Source organism: Fistularia commersonii, chromosome 10, assembly GCF_037954325.1.
Source record: "Fistularia commersonii isolate RoL2024-O1a breed Wild chromosome 10, RoL_Fcom_v1.0, whole genome shotgun sequence".
NCBI classification, from domain to species: Eukaryota; Metazoa; Chordata; class Actinopteri; order Syngnathiformes; family Fistulariidae; genus Fistularia; species Fistularia commersonii.
Window position 1 is genome coordinate 10,991,466 of NC_141293.1, and position 22,751 is coordinate 11,014,216.

At 43.0% G+C, this 22,751-nt stretch overlaps 1 protein-coding gene across 1 annotated transcript in view; it reads left to right on the plus strand.

The window, feature by feature from the left end:
• The first annotated feature begins 2,138 nt into the window (after positions 1 to 2,138).
• Positions 2,139 to 22,751, plus strand: part of ntrk1 (neurotrophic tyrosine kinase, receptor, type 1) — a 34,996-nt gene continuing 14,383 nt past the window's right edge. The window contains exons 1-11 of the mRNA XM_086153726.1: positions 2,139 to 2,337; positions 6,796 to 6,870; positions 8,475 to 8,546; positions 14,530 to 14,598; positions 15,739 to 15,893; positions 17,019 to 17,161; positions 18,058 to 18,196; positions 20,395 to 20,724; positions 21,838 to 21,855; positions 21,970 to 22,028; positions 22,120 to 22,222. Of these exons, the coding sequence (XP_086009852.1) occupies positions 2,159 to 2,337; positions 6,796 to 6,870; positions 8,475 to 8,546; positions 14,530 to 14,598; positions 15,739 to 15,893; positions 17,019 to 17,161; positions 18,058 to 18,196; positions 20,395 to 20,724; positions 21,838 to 21,855; positions 21,970 to 22,028; positions 22,120 to 22,222 (1,342 nt within the window). The 5' untranslated portion in view covers positions 2,139 to 2,158. The remainder of the gene's footprint in view (positions 2,338 to 6,795; positions 6,871 to 8,474; positions 8,547 to 14,529; positions 14,599 to 15,738; positions 15,894 to 17,018; positions 17,162 to 18,057; positions 18,197 to 20,394; positions 20,725 to 21,837; positions 21,856 to 21,969; positions 22,029 to 22,119; positions 22,223 to 22,751) is intronic.

Below are 22,751 nucleotides of genomic sequence, written 5' to 3' on the forward strand. Positions count from 1 at the left end.
GACACTCTCCTCATGAATAGGCGCCCTGTTCCTCGGCACTACTTTGCTGAGCCAGGACATGGGAAAAGGGGCGTAAAAGGAGGAGTAATTAGGCCACGGGATAATCCTGATGACAGCAGCAAAAAAAGGCTATTCAGCTTATGGTTAGTAATTGTGGTCGGGACACTATGACCTGACTCATGTGCAGAACGGCCGGGGGAAACGGGCTGCGGCTCACTATTTGTCCCACGGGTAAAACACGGCTGCACTCATGCTAAGAACATGTCGGTGATGGACGGACTGCGTCTCTGCAGCGGCTCAGTGCTCGCGGTTCTACCCAGAGGCAGTGCATCCACCTGCGGATGTGGTGTCGCTCCGCCTGTACGCCAGTGCCGGTTGCCCACAAGCACATTTTGGATATGAACAGGGGATTCTAAAGGGTAACTGAAATTCAACACACATGAGGAAAATATATTTCTAGACAACCTGAGGTGGCACGCCTGATCTCTGATCCTATTGAATTTCATGTCCACTATTTTTAGCCGTTTTCAGCCATTTTCCCGATGTGTTGCATTTGCTGTGAAATTAATGAATACGTTTTCTTCATTTACCAGTGGAGGAGCACACTGAGCTTTGGTGGTTTCTAATGTTTCAGCTTTTGGACAAAAAAAAAAAAAAATAGTGGTTGGATGATAAAAGCCTTTTATAAATAAGGATGGTCTCGGCCACCATTAGCATTGAACAGTTAAAGGGACAAAGACACTTCTAAAGTCAAAAATCACCGAATAAACAGAAAAGTAATGGGCGGTGAGTCACAGGTTGTTTTGTGTTTTTCTCCTGGTTACTGTTGCAATGAGTGGTATCCCATAAAACAACCGCTAGAACTGATCTGTGACTGAGAGACAGTAGAGATGCAGCTAAAATCATACAAAACAGGGTTTGAACCTCTTCACATTAGCGCTGTTGGTCTTAAATGCTGAAAAAAATGTGCTGGGTCATTGGAACTACACATAATAAAATAAACAGAGATAATAAAATCACATTTTTTTACAAAAAGAAGTTAAACAGATGCTGGGTTTAGTGCTTATAGTTTATAGCTTATCAGCTATCCAAAGTATTTCCCTTTTTATTTATTTAATTATCTATGAAAAATATGTTTTTTTCCCCATATTGTGTTATTGTATTAAACTTAATTTAGTTTTTGACTCAGAGTTCAGTGAAAGATTTTAATGATATCATCCGCATAGAGAGACAGGTTTTTGTTTTGATGAGTTTTTGTTTTTTTTTATCATTTTTAATTAATGTCATTCAAACATATTATAACATTTAACATATTACGAAATGAGCTTGTCAAAGGCAATGCCAGGCAACAAAGACCACAATTATTGACGGTGGAATATCAGATTGAGAAAAATAAATCATCTGTCCATAATGAAATGATGAGGACTATTTTGATCAGCCGCTTTCAGTTCCGAGCATTCAATCTAGCAGGGACGTCAAGCTGTTACAAAACAGCTTCTTGCCGATCATTGACCTCCTAGGTCTCAGCGATCAAAATACCTTCCAGCAATCAATGGCTGCGGGAGCAGAAGTAGCCACTGTGTGTCACGGCTGCCCTGACATCCTGACATCTTGACTCTGCTGGCACCTCGAGCTACTGCCGCGGCAACAGACCACTCTCCCCCGACCCCGCCCCACCCACCCCACACTCGCCTCGGGGGCGGGGGGGTGCGTGGGAGGAGGCTAGATGAGATCTCCATCACTGTGTCCCATCTCCTCCTCCTCCTCACCACCATCATCAACACATACCCTTGACCCCGATCCCTCCCTCTTCCCCCTCTCACTTTCTTAGGTGTCTGGTGACTCTATCCCATGTTATCTCGCCCCTCCCTGCGTTGTGAAACAGAGGAAGAGAGAGGCGGCGAGCTAGAGGCTGCAGCCCACCACCTCCACCACCACTGCCGTGTCCCCAGAGGCCCCTTGCCTGCTAGCCTGCCCCTCCTGCTGCTCAGTACAGCTGTGCCTCAGAACCAGACCCTGACCAGCTGGGATCTCACCCTGCAAGAGAGCCGAGAAAAAGAAGGCACAGTGTGTGAAAGCTCCTCGCCTCTCTTTGCTTTCCTGGGTGGACCACAGAGACACCAAGTGCAGCTGGTAGAGTCAAGATCCTCCTTCCAGCATGGCAGCAGCAGCCCCGGCCCTGGTGCTCGCCCTGCTGAGCCTGGCACCGGCGCCCGCTTTGGGAGGATGCCCGTCGGCTTGCAGGTGCTCCTTTGCCATGCTGCAGTGTCTGGAGTCCGACGGGATCAGCAGCATCCCAGCTTTGGTACCTCAGGACAGCGAGAATGTGACGGAGATGTGAGTATGAGCATCTGCTCCGCATGAGCCCTTAAAACCAGCATGAGTGCATCAACCGCTCCCCTCCACGTTTTTCCCTTTCCACAGCGCTCCAAGCATGTTTCGTGTTGAAGTGGGATACTCTGAGACCCACTGACAGATTATTATTTATTGTTTTGCATCTGCAACAGGTTACAAATCTGATTGGAGTTTACACTTTGGAAAACATTTGGCTCCTTCTCTTCTTCTCCCATCTTTTTTTTTTTTTGTTAAAGCAGAGTGTGTTTATCTAGTCCATTTGTTACAGTGCAACAAATGCCTCCCAAGGTCTCAGCTGGACAAAGATGGAGCAGCTAGATTCGGTTCTTAATAGTTCAGACAGCACACAGTTGCTTTCCAGAACTTTGATTTGCAGAAAAAACTACAAGCGCTCCTCTGCATGTTGAACGCATCTTCACTCCCAGAGTGAAGAAATGAAAAGCAGGGATTTAACATGCAGAATCTGATGACAAACTCCATCCAAAGTCATTCACAAGTCAAGTTTTAAAAAGATATTTGTTCGTTCTTTTTTTGAGGGGGCGGTCGGGGGGGGGGGTGTAAGAATTGTTCTTTAAGGACTGGCTCCAAAAAGCTGTGGCTTACTGTTGGGCTTCCAGTGAATGATGGCAAAGGTGAGAGAGATATAGAAGCGGTCCTGAGGCAGAGGGAGCCTCGTATTCGTCAGAATATCACCCTGGAGTGACAAGGAATGTGGACTTGTCTTAGAGATTCTTGAAGAGCAATGGTTTTTTTCACCAATTGCGACTAAAATGTAAATTCAAACACCGTTGGCTTAACTTGGAACAGTCAGGTTTGTCTTGACAAGCCTTGTTTACGGTATTTTCTCAAGAGACAAAAATGCAAATATATGCTCGTAAAGTTGCAATCCGTTTATGCTTTTTTTTAAGTTAATGGCTGACATCAAAAGGAGGTATATGCTCAAGCAACAACTTAGAGGACTTTTCGGTTTTCACTTATGTTTGAAAGGGAGCTGCTACATTCTTATGCAACCAGCCATCAACACCGATGTGGAAAACTAAATGTCACTCGGTGAACTGTCACACTGTTCTTTCTATCTTCCTGTCTGCGGATCTGAGCAAGTGACGCTTGTTGTGAAGGAAGCACATTTGTGCAACGCTATTTTGATGGAGTGAGTCAATTCACAGCTGTTGTTTTGTCTCTATTCACCAAACCTGCCTCCACCTTGGTCCTACCCTTCGACCTCCTTCTCCCCCTACATCACAGGTATTTCCTTGTACCTTCAGCTCAACTGGTGATTCTTGGGGTGAGGCTCGACATTCTCTTCGAGAGGCCAGATCGATAAATGAGCAGGCCTTCCTTGGCGTCTGTTTACCGCCGCGCTCGACATGCCAGAAAACAACACTTGGCTGTATTGGCGAGTGCAAGGGAATACAGCTGATACACGGGGGGCAAACAAGGGGCCATTAGCTGCAGAACAGGGGCTGAGATTCATCATATGCTAAGTTATAAATTCAATTTTGTGAATTGCCAGTCAATGCCCCCACTCGGGAACAATAGATGATATACAGCCCAATTGGCTCAATCCAATAAGTCAGGCAATGGGCGATCCTGGACCCACCTGCCCCCGTAATCACGTTATTGCTGTGTGGCTCAATCAGACACGAATAAAAAGGTTTGCAGCTGCAAACACTGAGCTGGAACCTCCACATTCTACTGCAGGTATTTGGTGCGTGGACGCTTTTGTACACACTGTCAAACAGTTACGGAGAGAGAGGTACCGCATATAACTTGGGACGGTAAAAATACTTTCAAAAAATGCTTGAGAAAGAGGAGAAGGTATTTTTTGCTCTCTGTAAATAATATTATTTAGTATTTTCTGACACAACATAACATTTTGCAGCTGTATTTCACAATACATAACAGCTTCTGAAGGGAACCACCAGAAAAGGTGATGGCCTTATACTGAGTTACTGTCCACAGGATTGGACTTACCAATGTGTAAAGCACAAACATTGTACTTTACACATTAATCTATAGCCCTAATTTGTACTTTCTATACACTTTTAGAAGTGACTTTTGGAATTCTGCTTCCTGTCCATCGAAAGAGTATCTGGGAATCTCTTGTTCTAGTTATTCGGTGCATTGATTTCGAGACTGAGGTAGAATAAGAAGTTGAATTAATGGGTACTTTTTAATGCAAGTCAAAGGCGACCTCTTTTTGTTCTCATTGAAAATGGTCTTTTCAATCAAAATGTATCGCTTTATTACAAAATTCGTCTCAGTCTATATCAACGATCAAGCAATGCGTTTGAGAGACAAAATGTTTTACTGTTTCCTCCGCTCTCCAGAACAACGTCTTGTGCTTTCACTTATTGACAGTTTTCAACAAATCACTGATTACTTTTAGCTCTTCAAGTTCATTTTTACATGCCACATACTGTAACCTCTGTAAGGTTTTTACTGCACAAGCTTTACTTTCAGGGGTTTCGTGTTTGTACTAAGCCAGACACTATGACTCTCACCGGTACGAAACATAGTCGAACAAGACAAGGCTGCCTCCTCTGACACAATAAAATGAGGCTCCGACCAAACACCAATCTTTTTTCCAAGATTCATCTCAGACAGAGACTAGAAATGCCCCAGCTACTCAAATTATACCGTGAGGACTCAGTCGTTAAACTTGTCATCCTTTCCCCCATGAATGGTTTGTTCGTCAAATGTCACAGAATGCTACCAAATGCCTGTATAATTTTCTGAGGCTAAAGCTGTTGACCTCCTTTTAGTTGTTTGTCTAAAAAGACAAACAGAACAAACTAAACAAAAAAAGAAAAAAAAATGGCAAACTGTCAAAAGTTAAAACCTAAACCCAAGTAAGGATTGAAACTTTTGTTTGACAGTAGGTGCTTCGTCAAAGCAGCCGCCATCACTATGAACTTTGTTTGTTAAATTATCACATACATTTAAAAACACTATGAGGCTACAGCTGCAATGTTTCGACTGCATGTCAAATAGTTGGAAACTCCAGAGCAAACAAAAAAGCTACAAATTGTCAACCGAAAACAATGAAATAAAATCAAAATTGTACAAACAGCTTGTGATTATTATAGTTTTTTTCTCCAACAAAAGGTGGTTGAAGTTGTCGGAGGTTTCTACCAAATTTCCAAATAGAGAGTTTATTTATGCAAAGTCTGATTGATTAAATCCATGTTGCAAAATTTTTCAAAGGACTTGTAAAATCTAAAAGTCTAAACTCTAAAAAGAGAAACATCTATGCTCTGTTCCTTCACCTCACCAAATCTCACATCACAGTTCCTGGGAGTTCTCGGATATTTGATGGTCCTCCATTGTTGCTTCAAGGCAACACCACATTTCGCTTTTTGGACGACAGAATCTGTTCACTTTCCCAAGGATATTATAATGCAATCGAAAACAAAAAAAAAAAATTGCCTTTTGTCGACAACCTCATCAAAGTAGAAAAATGATGCTACAGTCAAATGCACTTGTCTGTGTGTGTGCATGTGTGTGTGTTAGATGGTGCGTCGGGGGGCAGAGAATCCGGTGGATTCTGAAATCCTTGATCGGCCGAATCACATCATTTGTTCAAACTGTCGCTGAGGTCTGAATTGATCAGCAGCCCACTAGTTATTCTAAAGTAGCCTCCATCTGGAAGAATGGAAAATGACTCACGGAGAAGAATTTCCCATCAGCCCTATTTGCACGCTGTCCTTTAATGCATCTTTTTTATCTTTCTCTACCGCTGTTTCGTCACATCAGCAGTAGAGTCCTTTTTTTTTTGAGCCGTATGAGCTCTATGATTCACTTCTCCCCGAGCATCTCAGCTGGTTTTGTTATCAGTCGTCGTCCAGCTTGGTCAATGTTGTCACATCATCCGTGCAGAACAAACATGTTATTTGGGGGAAGGGAAAAGGGTGATAAAAAATAAAAATAAAAAGTGGTTAATGGTTTGGGTAATTATCCGCAGAATATCAACACGGAGGTCTCGGAGGTGACTCTGACACAGTTCAGCCTCCTGCTGCTTTCCTTTGCAGAATGTCATCGCTCATAAAATGCCTTTGTTATGCCGCGCAATTAGAGAAACAAAAACTGCCCTTTTCAAATGGCACATCCCCGGTTCTTTACCTCTGTGTTCTCTGACATTTGTCCGCACTGTGAGAATCCCAATTAAAACACACTTAAAACACATGACATGGCATGGTTCCTTTGGATTGGTTGTCGCATTTTGAGTGGTTTTTTTTTTTTTGTAAAGTTTGTATCTTTGTCTCTGTCTTAAGTCGGTTTGTTTGTTTTAATTCATTCATCCATTCCTGTTTTTTGATTGATTCACAGCTTGTTGTTTTTTTACCTGTTTCCCAATCTTTGGTTCAATTGATCAAGCGAGAAGTGAAAGACTCGCACTCACAATAAAATGAACTAAATTTATTTATTTTTTCCCTCAAGCTACATCGAAAACCAGGCAGGACTGGAAAATATAACAGAGGGAGAGCTGGTGAACTATAGAGAGCTGAAGAACCTGTAAGTACTGTTTTCTTACATAAGCATATAACAGTGCAGGTACGTGCTCGCGGCCAATGGATGAAAATGTTGTTGTGCGGTTGTATTGTTGTGCGGATAAGACTTAGTTTGCCATAAATGCGACTCTCCAAACATCATTATAACCTGCACTACATCCTCATAGTGTGCAATTGCTCCCGGCAGCCTTGTGAGAGCATTGTAAGGATTCACAATATATTCAAGACTGTGATCACAACAGAAATGGTAGAATCTGTTCTTAATGCAAGTATAAAATTACTTGCTTTTCAGACAGTGGGATAACTGGTTTTGCTTCTGAATGGGGTCAACAAATAAAATAAATAAATAAATAAATAAAATCAAATTCAGCTTGTATTTACCGTCTTGGTTGAAAACTTGCTAGTTCTATCGACGGGAACTTTTGCACGTTTCCACTTCATTAGTTCTGAGAAAAGGTAAAAGTCAGAAGAAAATCTGTTTACTGGGTGAAGAAATAGCCGCCTTCCAAGAATGAATCCAAGAAACCTAACAGGTGTAACACTAGATGAAAAACAGCAGCAATTTCACTGCATCATCTGCATGTGTGCACACCAGGCCGACGTGTCCAATGGAAGTTACCTGCAATGAGTTTACGGGGAGCTGTTGAAATGTGTTCCTTTATTTGGGGGAAAGAAAAGTTGAGCCACTTCAGTTCCAAAAATTGTCAATAAACATTTCTCAGCTCTTTTGTAAATGCAGGCTAATACGACCGCGGAGCTTCAGTTTCAGTTTTTACACTTCAGTTTGTAAATTGAAACGACGGCCCAATCTGAAATTGAAATATAAAAACTACAGCTCAGTTCAACTGAAGATTGATGTCTATCAAATCATTTCCTGTTGATGGTCTTTAAGTAACTGACCAACATCCAAAACGGATCCCGACTATGAACCCGTGCTATTAAATGAGCATTGATTCCGACTTCGGTATGAACTGGATAAGTAAATGAGACGGTTCATCTGCCGAGGCGAGAGAGGAATGTAGGCCTTGTTAGAATAGATCGTCTCACAGAGATGCGGATGCAAAATACCGCTTTTCTAAAAGTTGTCAAAAAGCGAGGATAAATGTTTCATTGGGGTATCTGCGACAGGGCTGCGCTTCCTCTCAGCTCTGGGATCGCTCTGGAGGCTGGCCACTGTTGCCGAGCGACAAGGTTCGTCAGGCAAAGGCTTTGAGGTTGAGGTCGAGGTTAAGCTTCAGGGCTAAATGAAGTGTTTGCTCAACAAGGTGAAGAAAACATTTCTTTAAGACTCCAGCTTGGTTATATGATAAAACGCCTTTTCCAGTCGCTTCGTATCACTCGAATTGAAATGCTTAATCAAGGATGTTTTTTTTCGTGCAGATGTGGAAGCGATTTCACTTTATAACCGATAAAATACTGAGAAAAATATCTGCGGGATTTTCCTACAATTGAAATCCCTTCCAGTAAATTCAGCAGCTGTGGGTGCTTCTTTCAGTTAATAGATGTGTCATAAACATGGGGGGAGGACTTGGTGCGGTCAGCCTTGAACATCGTGATGTGGAAATGCAGGCCTGTGAAACTGTCATGTTTACCGTCTCTCCTCTCCAGCACGGTCACAGCATGTAAGCTGAGGCACATTGCTGCCAACGCCTTCCAGCAAAACCTCAAGCTGCAGTATGTGTGAGTATGTCAATATACGCGCCTCACCCTTCCACCCCCTCAGTCCTTGTCATGTGGTGTGGCAGTTAACCGTCAACCTATTTGTCCCTGTCAGTCTGAGTCTGTCCCTTTTTAGTGCCAACTACCTTTCGAGATATTTGTTGCTAAATCTCTCCAAACAAAGTGAGAGGTGACTTTCAACCAGACCTTTTCCACCTCAAAACTTGTTTTTTAGCAAAAAGATATAAACAACGGAGGGATGTTACATTTAGGTCATAAATAGCACAAGCTAATTAATTTTCAAAAAGTGTGCAATATTTTGTCATTTTTTTTAACTGTTCACTTGCTTTGTCTCATTGAACTTCTATTGTCACGCGTTTTGATTATTGTTTGAATTTTTTTGCAACACCAGTTATGTGAGATTTGGTTTTTGATACCTGCAGTATCTCCTACAAATTTTTGGGTACAAATTTCTCTTTATGTGGAAAAAAAAACTCATCCATGATTCATACAGGCAAACATCATTATTAATATTCTCTATATCATACCTTCTTCAAGGTTCTGCTAGTCACACAAACGTGAGGAAGTCATCACATCTCACAAAAGGGCATTTTTCGTGAGATCTGACGTTTTATCGAACCCACCGACTCATCAAATGGTGAACAGATAACGCAGCCAATCAGCGAGATGTAGTTAAGTCAAATTTTAGTGATGGAACAGCTCTGACGTGAAGATCACTTTGTGCTACGGCATGAAATAAATCCCACTGCTGTGAGGAAGTGACTAACTGTATGGTAATCATCTCGTGAAGCAAATAGGGCGGCGGGCCATAAATTTCATCCATTGCACGATTTCGGAAGCCCGGTGGAACAGATGCATGATGTCAGTGTACCCATCGGCTACTGCATCTTATCTTCACCATCTTGTCCTCGTCTCAGGGAGCATGTGCAACATGTCAGATGTCGTTCGAACCCGGGACAGGCGGTGTTTGAGACTTGGGGTCTGGGGGGGGTGCGTTGCGTGGAGGGGTGGTAGGCTTGAGAAATTGGAGAAGACATCCACCAGTCACCTTTTACTCGCTTACTTTGGTGGATTATCGACAACTGATGCATAATAAATACACTCCTCTAAGGGTCCATTATCACTTAATCAATATTTTGCCGTGGGGGAGGGGTGGGCTGGAATATCAAGGCCGTCTGTGTGACAGATGCATCTCTGAGATTAAAAGTAACTGTATGTAACATGGCGATGCGTAGCCCCTCCCTCCTGGTGTTTCAGCCCTCCGTGAAGTCAGTCACTGTACATGGCGAATCATTGGGGCTGAAAGATAAGCTGAAAAAGAATGAGATGTGATTCCCGGTTCTGTTCCCCCCTGTGGGCCGTGGAGGAATCGAGCTGGTAATGGATAAGCCCTGATGGCTAACCCATATGACATGAACTTTTGGGAGCAAGGAAAACAAATAATTGAACCCTTGGCCCGGGCAGAGTGAATATGTATTGGTTTCCATGCTCAAACTCCCCAGTGTGGCTTATTATCATCTTCATAGGGAGGCTTATTTACAGCCATCTCAGACTCTCTGAGGCCGCACTTGTGGCTGCAGACTGAAAACAGGATGCAGTGTTTATTCCTCCGAGGATGATAAGAAACCCTGGCATGTGCTATCTAAGACCTAAAATCATTCGATGAAATTATTTAAAGAGTGAAAAGTAAACAAGACCAACCATAGCCACGAGAGCAACTCTTCGCTATCGTACAATGAGGTATGCGCTGGCGTCGGGATGTCCAAAAAAAAATAGCTGATTCCATGAGCAGATGATTTTTGTTTTCTGATGCTAACTTGAGAATTCATACAAGTGAATAACTGACCTGATTAATGAGCTTAGTTTAACAGAGAAAAGCAAACAGAGGCTTCATCGAGAATAACATTTGAGCTGATGGCTGGGAAAACGGTGACTGAAATTATATTTCTGTTTCGCCATAGTAACTGTAGATGATTTGCACTAAAGTTTAGCTTGGGCAAGCTTTCAAAGAAATAAGCCACCTAACTAATCAATCAATGCTCACTGGAGGGAATCTCAAGCTTTTTGTGTTGGACACTGGAAATGGGATAAGTGGTGGTAAATGCTGGCCAATTGTTTGGGGAAAAAAAAATGTATATTTCATGTTTTTTTTTCCAACGATGACTTGTTATTTTCACATTTGCTGCCTGAAAATGAGATTTCGCAGCGGCCGTCGATCCAGTATGGCTCTGGTTAGATTTTGGTTCAATAAACATTTGATTAAATCATTCGGTTTTGGATCAAAACACAGTGAAAATTAGGGAAACATTTTGAAGGTTGTTGTAAACAGTCCTTGAACATCTTACACGATAAAGTTAGTATTCAAAAACACGAAACAACTTCAAAAGAAAAGGTTTGGAAACTGAGGACCAGAATAAAATCAATCGCAATACATGTTTTTTTTTTTCAAACCATTCAAGAATACTCCCTGAGATACAGAGAATGTATTTATAAACTTTCTCCCTAACTAATCTGCTAAACTATCGCTTGCGGTGTTTCAGTTTGGGCCATATTGGTGGAACGGGTTAGATATGTTCAAGTACTGTATGGAATATTTAGAAGGTTCTGGTATGAATGCGGTTTCTGAATAGAAATGAGCAGAGTATCTTTGAGTATTCTCAGTCATCCATTCATTGCTCATCCTTGTTGAATCTTACCATGACCACTGGACTTTTTTTTTTCTTGAAGATGTTTCACCTTTCATCCGACACTTCTTTACTTCTGCTGGACCCGAAGGAGTTTTCGGTATTTAAGTGCTGGGGTTGGGCGTCGATCCAAGTTGGGATGTCTCGTTCTGTAAATGACTGATTTGTTTTGCCGAAACTAGATTGAATGGGGTTGTTGTGTTAATGTGTGTGTCATGGATTGTAATTTGTTTGGAGAACAAAAGTATTCTATAACCGTACGACTACCCATTGAGATTATAATTTAGATGAGTCCCTTGAATTCATACCTTTGTTCCCAAAAACAACCGTAAAATAATGCATTATCTTACATTACATTAACAAACATTAACATAGCAACTCCATTCAGCCCAAATGCTGCCTAAAGACAAACATAACATAACCGACCATCTCAAACTTGGACCAACATCCAACCCCAGGACTTGTATGCTGGAAAACTATTCAATCTAGTAGAACTGCAGAAGGTTCTTGGACCAAGAAAAAAGCCAAGGTCGGTTGCAATGACAAGATGTGACAACAATAACTGGTGTTTTTTTGTTTGCGTATCTGCCTGGGTCCTTCCTTCGAGATGTGTTACTGATGTGTCACTTGATGTGTTGAATGTAAACAAAAGCGAGCCAGGTATTCTTGGGGTATTTGCAGTTGTTGCTCGACGATGATTGTTGAAGTTATAAAACTGATATTTTCCAATTGGCTCACCTGCAGGATGAAGCAGGGGCGGCTTACCTGGGTGAAAACAATTTATGTCTGTGGATTCCTTTTATTTCTGCTGTGAAGGCAATTTGGACTTTATCATGCAACTGCATTTCCAATACAACTGAAAGGTATTGTTTCTGTCTGGACTTCTGAAGTCAAAGTTTTGTTTTGCTATTTTGATCTGTGGTTAGGTTTTTATTTGGCACCTTTTTCTTCCGCACTCTAACATATCTCAGGTGTATACAGAACACTCCTCTTACCCCGGACTACTTCTTGGTTGTTGTCATTACTGGATTTTTGTGGGTTGAGCCTTGGAATGTTGACTTTTTTTAAATTCTTCTTGCCTTCGGCTCTTCTGTGGTGCCATTGGAAATTCTCAGAATTGTGCATTGCAGATTTCCAGATATTAAAGCAAAGTGTTTCCTGCGTGACCCTTGCACTTAAGTCTCTGTTACAAAACATCCTGGCTACACTTTGCTGAGAAACCACTTCCAATCACAGTGGGGACTGAAATCCACCGCTGTTTTGTCTAAGGCCACTGATGGAGCGTTTTTCACCTGCTGTAAAACATCTGATCCTGTCTGGGATTATCAATTCCCCTATATTTACATTGGGATTGATGGGTTGTAGCTACATTATCAGTTGATGCTTTTACAAGTTTGGCTCCTCACATTACAATTTTGGAATATTTCTGAAAACTTCCTTGAACAAGCTAGTTGCTTCGTCATCCACACTACTCCATTCAATCTTCTTACATACTGGGGTTTGAGAAGCCCACGCAACTACCCAAAATCAAGAATAGACGCCAGAATGATTCACAGTACACCACATGCACCATGACCAACAGCAGTCAAGCTTTTATCAAACCGAATCCCACCAAACCCGGAACTGTACCCAGTCTTCTGCTTCAGACCCAGGCCCAGTGTCCAAAAGGTTTCCCCACAGCCCGAGGCTCGGCTGCAACAGCTTTGCAGAGCCGCTGCAGATAACCAACACCCTGAGATATTAATAGTAATCAATGGGTCTTCCGGGGCCTTAAATGCACACGCAGTACGCATTTCTTTCTCTGGACTTCTGGACCTCCTGTCCAGAGTATTGTTCTTCAGCAGTTGGTCCCATCTTACATTCTTGCTTTTTCTTTTTCTGTGAAAGGGTCCCCTTCCAATGGGGACCAATGGGGTTCATCCGATAGCTTGGTGGTTTGACCATCCCTCACAACAAATCTGCAGCTCGCCCCTTCCCTTAGGCCCTCGTCCGTCATCCCAACTGAGCGTCAGAGCTCCACTCCTCAGTTCCCTGATCTATTGTCCCTTTTTCCACCAAATTAACTTGCTGCTACCCATTCATTCACTCAGACCACATTTTCACTACAATATCACTAATGCTGTGGCTTAGACACACGTACACCTCAAACTCCAGCCTGAGCAAGCCAAAGTGTTACTCTTATATCCGGCGGCATCTACAATTACCGATGATGACTAAAGGCCAACGCGCTCCGACTGGGGAACGGTCCCCTCTACATCAGGCCGGCAGCTCACACGACTCAGATTTGACAAAGCTTTTAGTTATGATGGACAGTCTCTCTCAGAGATCTTCTGAACCACATTTCTTCTTCAGAGTCCAAGTGGGGGTGAAAATATCAGAACAGCTCAAAGGCTCGTTTATGCTCAACATTAAAAACCTTCTGTCCATCTTCTGCGTCCATTTCATGTGTAATGCTAGATGTTTTCAAGGAGCTCGCCGATGAAAAACCAAACGCAGCAAACAGAGCAGTATCACTGGAAGTCGCCGGGAGGCCGTTCCGATGAAAGGAAGGGCAAACAAGAAGACAACGCAGCGTCGATATAACTCAGAAGCAGAATCCCTGTCTGCATGCTGTCATGTTTTTAAATGGCCGCACCAACTACCGCCGTCTACCAGTATCTCTTCGTGTCACTCTTAGAATGTCACCATGTTTGCAATTGTCTGAAATGGAGTGTGTAACTCGGATCTTGGAAGTAAACTCTGATTTCTGCACTGGCTGGATCGGATGTACTGCTGAAAAGCCACGGCAACGCACGGCATACGTGAAGTATGTGGTGCAGTGACGTACCTGCACGTAACGTGAACATAAACAAGCCTTTGGAGCGACCGCTTCGATTACAGATGGATGGACGACTTGGACACACTTTCTAACAAATCAAATTTGCAATCTGTCGTGCTACAAAAAAAAAAAAACAAAAAAACCAAAAAACATTTGCTAATGTGTACCACGGTTTGTAAGTTGGTATTTTTTGGAACACTTTTTTCCCCAGTCATTTCAAAAATGACTATCTCTTTTTACTCCTTTATTTTGCTGCTTTATTGAACATTAAGTGTTGATTCAATAAGACAAGAATAGGGTTAGTATCTAATTATTGGGCTGAATCAAATACCATTATTACGCAGCTATTCAACTATTGTTGTGCAAGTCGAGGAGTAAAATGTAACAACCTGGGTGTTAAGGTCTGATCATTTACCTGTTGATGGGGTGGCAGAGTGAGAACTAATGATCACCTGTGTTCTCTTTCTTTCTTCTCATGAAGGAATTTGGCATCCAACTCCCTGGAGCACATTTCCTGGAAGGTCTTTCACTTCCTACCGCTGCTGAACCTGTGAGTCCAGAGAAGCACGTGTCAGTCATTCTGGTTCATATTTGCTATGAAATCCCATAAGGCAAAGATGGGCAAGAGGGAGGGGGGAAAAAAAAGGTCTTCTGGTGTATCTACAGAGAGACACAAAAAGAAAACTGCAGATGAGGTCCTTGTTCGCCCTTCATTTTGGTTACAAGGGTGGCGGCCTTGAGGCAGAACTTGTTTGCGTTGGGAATGGGGACTGAATAGCAAGGTCACACTGAATGATCATCTGCTGTGGTTAAATTGAGAAGTGCATCTGTTGAATGGACAGCGTGCGTTACACGTCAGCGCATAAATAGTTCATGCTGCTCTAGACTGGAAAACACACTAATCGGGCGACGCAAGCGATAAGGTAAAGGTTCTTGCACAAACAACTAGCTGCAGCATCCGCAAACATCAGGGCCAATGGATCCATCATCTCATTGAGATCATAGAGTGCGAAATAATGTCTTTATTTTTCTGAATTGATCATAGCCGTCCGCTATCTTATATTTCAAACATTTTTTTTCTTAATTTTTCATTTATGCGTCAAGGCATAAATTTCAGAAATTCATGTGAGGCAAAAGAAACTTCTGTGCTCGGTGCTGACATTGAAGTACACCGATGTCAGGTTTTAAGAAAAAAACACAAAAGACACTAAGTAATACTTTTACTTTTTCTAAAGGTTAAACTGTAATAGGAGGCTTTTCAGTGGCCGCGTGTCTGCATATTGTAAGGTTTTGCAGGAGAAAAGTACTGCAGCCTTTTGCAAACTGATTGACAGCTCCCTCTTTTGTGCATTTTCCCCTACTGGTAATGGCTCGATGGGTTTTTGAGAGCTGAAGACAAATTATAATCATTATTGGAGCTATCTGGAGGTACACAGCGTAAGGGGTTATTTTGAATATAAGGTAAATTCTGCCCAGATTCATCACATTTCAGAATATTACTTACTTCATTTCAAGTCAATAATATCCTAAACTAAAAGCAAGAACGAGTGAATTTGTTACCAGAGAAATATAGCGCTTATCAAATAAACAGAATCTATAGGGATTAAACTGATTGATTGTTGAGGTTGAATGAAATGGAATTAGATTGGATTAAAACGTCAATATGTGCATGTTTACCTTTTTTTTTCAGGATTCTGCGGGACAATCCTCTCGTTTGCTCGTGTGATCTCTACTGGCTCCGGCAGTGGCAGAAGCAGGAACGCGGCGACCTGGACAACCAGATGTTATTTTGTAAATCACATGACCAGGAAATACCCCTCGGCTCTTTGGTGATCGGAAACTGCAGTGAGTTCGACTTTTAGATCGTTAATGATCGAATTGTAATACGACTCTGTGCCGCGGCACTTCATGTTACATGATGTGTGTCATCAGCGCTGCATAAATGCCCTACAATTATGACTGAGTTCAGAAAATTTGCTGGTTTATTCGAGAACAAATCTGAAATACTATTTCTGGATTTTGGGGTGAGAGTAGTTCAATTTTTCAATAAGAAAGTTGGCAGTTTGATTCCCGACTCCACCTGAAATGTCCTTGAGCAAGACATTGAGCCCCGAGTTGCTCCCGAGGGCCCGGTTAGCATCTTGCATGGCAATCATTTTGATATCATAACTACAATGTAATAACAGGTTAGTTTAGACTTGTGCCCGTTTTCCTGTCTCTGCTCTGCATTGCAATGCAGAGGACCAGCCTGCTGCCGGTTGTTTTACATCAGTGAATCTGTTTTCTAAGAAATCTGTGGCTCGCAGCCTTAAAATCTCTTAAAAAACACATTACCGCAACCCTTTAACACTGTGACACATGTCTTATGATCCATTATAATGTGAATTATCTTGTTATTCTTTCACTTTTACACAGATATTAATCAATGTGTTGAAGTAAATCAAAAGGAGATATGGATCTTTATCTTGGTTTCAGGATCACGGTAACTGCAAATCCCCCCCCCCCCCCCCATAACTTTTAAGACTTTTGTGTGAGCCGATATTACTGCTCAATGCAGCTTGATATTCTTTACCCTGAGTGTTGCTTTGTGTATAGGGCTTGAGAGAGAAAGGGAGAAAACTGAGTGGTTGGTGAAGTTGGCTGAGCAGGTTAAGTATCACTAATAAACCATCAGCGGGACGTTGCTAAAATAAATGTTCATCCTGGTGAAATGGAGGTAATTTTCCACATGTCTAGGTTGAGCCCCATTTTCAAAGAAACTGGGGCAGCATTGTCGCTTTTATCACATACAGTAGGAACATCTTGTTGCCAGGAAACATACGGGGGAGTGTTTTTGGCTCCGGGCTGATTCTGATATATAAAGAAAAGGAGGGGTAAAAGAAAGAAGGAAAGCTCTGCTCTGCTCTCCCCTCACGTTATCAGCTTGGCTTGTCTCCCTCCGCTCACGCCGGCTCTCTCCGCTGTGCCCAGCGCTGCCCGAGGTCACCATCCTCCCGTCCAACAGCAAGATTAAAGAAGGGGGCGACCTGTCGTTCGAGTGTCACGTGACAGGAAGTCCCACCCCGCGAGCCAGATGGCGGACAGATGGCCTCAAGTCGCACTTCTTCATGCAGGTAGCGTGCACACCTGAGATGTAGACGCTTAAAACCTAGTTCACAATGGCAACGTGAAAATAAAGCAACACACCTCAGAGTAAAATCAACCACTTAACATTTTTTTGCTCGGCTTGGAATTGTTTTCAAAATAAAGGATATGCATATGAGTGAATGAATGCCATCTCGGCTGAATACGTGCTGCCCTTTGGATTGGCAAACCCCTTTTAAATGTGAGCAAGCAGCAGAATGCAATTTAGATGTAAAAGTCCACGTTTAATACAAAGGCAACAAAAGAAAATGCCAAAGAGCCTCCATGCACGTTTCTGTCCGGTTAACAATGTGCTTTTTCCTCTCGTCCCCGTGGCGTTAACTTGTGCAAATTCCGCTCAGAGAGAAACCCCGCGAACGCCAACAGTGGATTTTGCGGTAAAGCGAGAGATGTTTTGTACCCAGGAGTTGAACACGCAGAATCCAAATGTCTCACTACGGTGCACGTTCTCCACTTTTAACGAGGGAGACATGTCAAATGGGGAGTTTTAGGAATAATGATGTTGTGATCGTAATGTTACGCATGTCAGACAAACAACTTGTCGTTGTAGTATTTCTGTGGGGGCTTAATACGTGTCTTTAACGGCGCCTATCTGAATGCACCGCATCGATGGGTTTAAAATGTACCATTAATGCACTTTGAAAAAAAAAAAAAAGAAAGAAATTGTCCACTTTCCCCTTTGTGCTTCATAGCTCTTTAGTCCAAGTGTGTCCTTAATATTGTCAGTTGGGTTTAGTTGTCTATTGATCTGGTAAAGTGGAGTAAATTGGATCCCATTTCATCCCTCTAACCTGTATATCTCTAAGTGATCCATATGTAGTAGTGACCCAGCTGCATTAACCTCCCGTTTTGTCCGCTGTCGCAGGACAGAATCTCAGGCTCCACATTAGAGCTGCTCCTGCAACTCACCAACGTCTCCTCCGGCGACAACCTGCACAACTTGACTTGCGACGCAGAGAACCAAGCGGGGCCCAGCGAGGATATGGTGCAATTGGATATTGAGTGTGAGTGCCTGCCCAAAAGACAAAATAAATAAATAAAAGAGACAAAAATACACGGTTTTAAAGGCTCGAGCCGAAGTCGCCCGGCTTAATGGAGGTTAAGACGAAAGCGCACCAGGGCCATTTTTCTCTCGCGGACTGGCTGGACAGTTAAAGAAAGGAAAAATGCACCACACAGATTCCTTTCTAAATGCTCCTTCAACGCATACGAGTTTGTTCCCACCGTGCGTCTAATGGAGCTCTCTGTCATCTGCCACTCACTCTGGCAACCGGTGAGAAGTGTTAAAAGTGCTGCGGGTATGGCTTGTCATTTAACATGAGGATGCAATGGAACGGACAAAAGAAAATGAACTCGCCTCTCCTCGCTCTTAAAGAACTCCTATCTTGCGCCTGAATTACAGCTCCGGCTGGACCCGGGAGGTTTGCTATTGTTTTCTCTTTGCAGGCGCATTAGTGCGTCTGAAAAGTTGGAAGGAATGACAGCGCCCCAGTGGTCCGGCGACAAGCGGATTCAGATGCATTAGTGATACGTTCCCGCAAATACGGCCCCGAACGATGTCATACATCAACCGACTCGGTGTCACTCGTCAGGATGCAACGCCGAAAAAAGAGCAGGGGCGGCAAACGGCTGCAGCCCAACGCACGAGCATCAAGGGACAGATAATGAACGCTGGGAAAATGGGGCTGATAACCGTCCTAAGATCTGATTTGAGCCGGCGCTAATGGACTTTTCCCTCCTACTCCGGAAAACCGCTTCATCTGCAGTGATTGGCAGTCTGTAAAATGCGTTAGTGCGGCTAATCTATCAACATCAGCCCCCCTGGTGGACGGTCACTCGTTAACCACTAGCCCTTTAATTATTCTTAATTACCTCCTAGAACAGTGGGTGTTTACTGCTGAGTGCCTCTCTATGGCTTTCATTCAGGGGACTTGTTGTTTTTTTTGCAATCACATTGTTTGCAGTGCGGCTTTTCCGATTTTGAAAACGAGGAGTCTTTTTTTTAATGCACATCGGGTTCCACAAATCCACATATAATCCTTTCATGCGGCGTATTTTTAAAATGTCCATTGTCTAATTTTGTCAGACAACTGGCAGGCTCATTAAACATAATTCTACGCTTCCTTTTACCCTGCAGTGAAATAGCTCGGGTTTGATTATTCCGGGTCACGAATGGATGATTAGTTAAATGTGATTAATTGAGCCAATTTTTTTTTTTTTTTTTCCTTGGAGTGTTGGAGACTTCAGCAAGACTCGCATTAAGAATCCGGGAGACAAAACGCCCCAGCGAACTCTGTAGCGCAGCACTTTGCGAAGCGGGGTCAGTAGGGTTAAGAGCAGCACGACGGCCCCTGCAGGGCGAGGGGTCTCTGCGCTCCGGAGTCACATGACGATCTGGACGAGGGCTGCTTCCTGGAACCGGGTGGACGGCGAAAGCTTCCAGGTAGCTTTCTTGCCGTTCTGGGGTGCATCATGACCCGGATTCATTATTCATAGCAGCTCAGCCCAGGTTTGACATACAGATTGAGATCATTGATTGGTGGAAATTCATCAGGAGGAAACTGAGCTGCAGACTGGTTCGAGACCATTGTCACCATTATTCCGTTGTTTTCTCAACGGGAAGATGCTGAGAATGTTACTTAACCCCATGGTGGGGAATATCTGATCGGTCCACTTAGGCGATGGAAATGTCGGCGCGTATCAGCTTTGTTATCGTTTTATGTATCGGACTGATACGATAACTGACACCATGTGTTTTTTTTTTCCCTTCCTTCCCATCCGTGGTGCTCGTCCAAACATGTCTCCACAACAGTGAGCAATATTTGATTGGTGTACAGGCACCAAAGATGAACTTGAGCTAAGACCAGATATTCGGGCTTTTCACTCTCCAGAATGTTGGTTTATTCTGAGACAGGACCCACGAATGAAGCCTCACTTTGCGTCTTGATTGGTCTACAGTTTGTCTCCCGAGTCTATAAATACCCGGAGCTCCAGGAACAGCACTGATCCAGTCAGACATATCAATTATTTGGAAATCTGAACTGAGACAGACTGAAACATCCGTCGGTTGTACTGTCGAACCACTTTGTTGTCGCAGCCACAAACGCAGTTAATCAAATGTTAACTTTAATGTTAACTTTCCAGTGTACCTGCTCATGTCGTCTTCTGCTCTGACCCATATCTGTCCTTTCTCCCCCGTCAGTTCCCGCCAGAATTGTCTCCCTGGGAGACGCCTTCCAGCAGCACCGCTGGTGTTTCCCCTTTGTTGTGGACGGTAATCCGGAGGTGAACATCACCTGGGAATATAAAAGCGAAATTCTCCAGACGAGCAGTTACACGTACACACAGACCTTCCCCGACGCCAGTGATGGTTCGTTGAAACACGGGTGCCTCTACCTCGACAAGCCAACCCACCTCAACAACGGCTTGTACACCCTGATTGTGCAAAACAAACTGGGACGGGCCCAGGACACCGCCGTCGGTAACTTCATGGAAAACCCCTTCGACACCGATCCGGAGGGGAAGATTATGGGTAAGTCTGCGAAACGTTGTTTTTCGTCGAAATTTCCCATCAAGATACGGCAGTGGCAATCGAGTAAAACGGAACTAAACAAGAGAGAAATCTATTTCAGCTGGATCAAAAGCTGCGGCCATTAGCTTACCTTTGCTGTCGTTTGTGCAAAATACTGAGTGATTATTGACGGACAGGGGAGGGAAAACCTCATTACTGCCATTCAAATCCACAGCTTGAAGCGGAGCACAGTATAAGTACATAAATCCATGAATCAATACCAGTAATGGCCTTTCATACACGTACAACGAGAAAACTTCATGTTAAGTATATATTTGTTGTCTAGATTCCCAAGTGATTAGCACGTCAGCTACACAGCAAACAGGTCCCAGTGTTCCCCATAATACTGAATGAATGAATGAATAGCCAGTTTGCTCAGCAGTTGTTGTATGTTGTTTCAAAGATCAGGTTAGTAAAATTTAAATGTAACAACTGCTTTACTGAGGATCCTGTCGAAACCAACTGTCTGCACCATGTGGACTTTTAACATCTCCTGTTTAAATCTGAAGCACAGTTAATTTTCGCTTTCGGCTAAAATGCGGTGTGATTGAGAGAGAGAGCGGCCGGGACGCCGAACTATGGAAAAAAAAAAATGTCAGCAGTTGATTGCATGTAAAAATAATGTTGTAATTATAATTACAGGCGACAATTATATCGGCTTGAATTTCCAAAGGCAAATGTTTGAGTGAATAAAAACAAGCAGCAGGCAACAGCAGGAGAGCCCTGTAAATTTGAGTAAACAGGTTACAACTTGCATACAAAAGGCCTGGAATTATTAAGAAAACACACATCTGGGCAACTTTTATGCTCCCCCAGGGGTGGGTGTGCCAGGCGTGGTGGTTACAAACGATCATACAGCAGCGTGGAAACTTCATGTGAATCGCTAATCACGTAAACATTGTTTTCTTTTTAAGGGCTTAATGAATTTTGGCCTCACATCGAGAGGTCACTTGTCACAACCAACTAACTGAGCGTAACTTGACACTGGTAGATGTCTAATTTCAGACAAATGTTTGCCTAACATGTGCTACTAAATATGTCTGTGTTTTGTTTTGTTTTTTTCTCCCACATCAGTCACAAATACGGATCTAAGTGAGTCTGCGATTTTCCTCTGCAAAAATATATAAATATTCGCGTCATCGCCACTGCATGGACTTGATGTTTCTTGAGTAATTCCATCAAAAAAACAAATTCTTGTTCCTTCAGTTCCCGCAAACAAATCCGACATGGACGTCACAGAGAACATGGAGAATCGGGTGTTTGTGGTAAGCCATTGTGCGCCAACTCCTACCGATAAATCTCAATGTGTGTGTGCGTGCATGAGAGAGTGCAAACCTGTGTGTTTTGTTTGCACAGGTGTCTGTGGCCGTGGGTCTCGGTCTGTTTGCCTGCACCTTTCTCCTCATTGTGGTGTTGGTCATTAACAAGGGCGGCCGGCATTCCAAGTTGGGAATCCACCGTAAGTCACTACACTTGTGATTTCTGCTTCGAGTGAGACGCCACGGCAACAGGAAAAATGCGAGCATTTTGGAAAATAACCTTAAAATGAGACACTGGCGCAAAAAAGCTGCCACAAGACTAAGTAACAGGTGCCGGCTGCAGGCACGGCTCTGCAGACCGCTGATTATCCTGCCTGCTCGGAGCAGTTTATCCACTTGTGGAATTTAGAAATTTCCAAATGAGAGGCAAATTTCAAATCATTATTGACGAAAGAATGGATGCTCATATTCTCCTTGTATCAAATCACTAATAATATTAGCTCAGCTGCCGTACCAGTACGAGGATATTTTAATTTTGACTTCCGGTGCATCTCATTGTATACCGCTTATGTATTTTAAATTATTTTCATTTCTATAAGACAGTGCAAACCGTGGAGAAATTATTCCAACCTGATATTTAGGAAACCAAACACAAACACCACTTTGAGGACCACAAAAAAAAAAAAAACAACAACGGCAATAATAATAATAGCAATCTAATATTATATA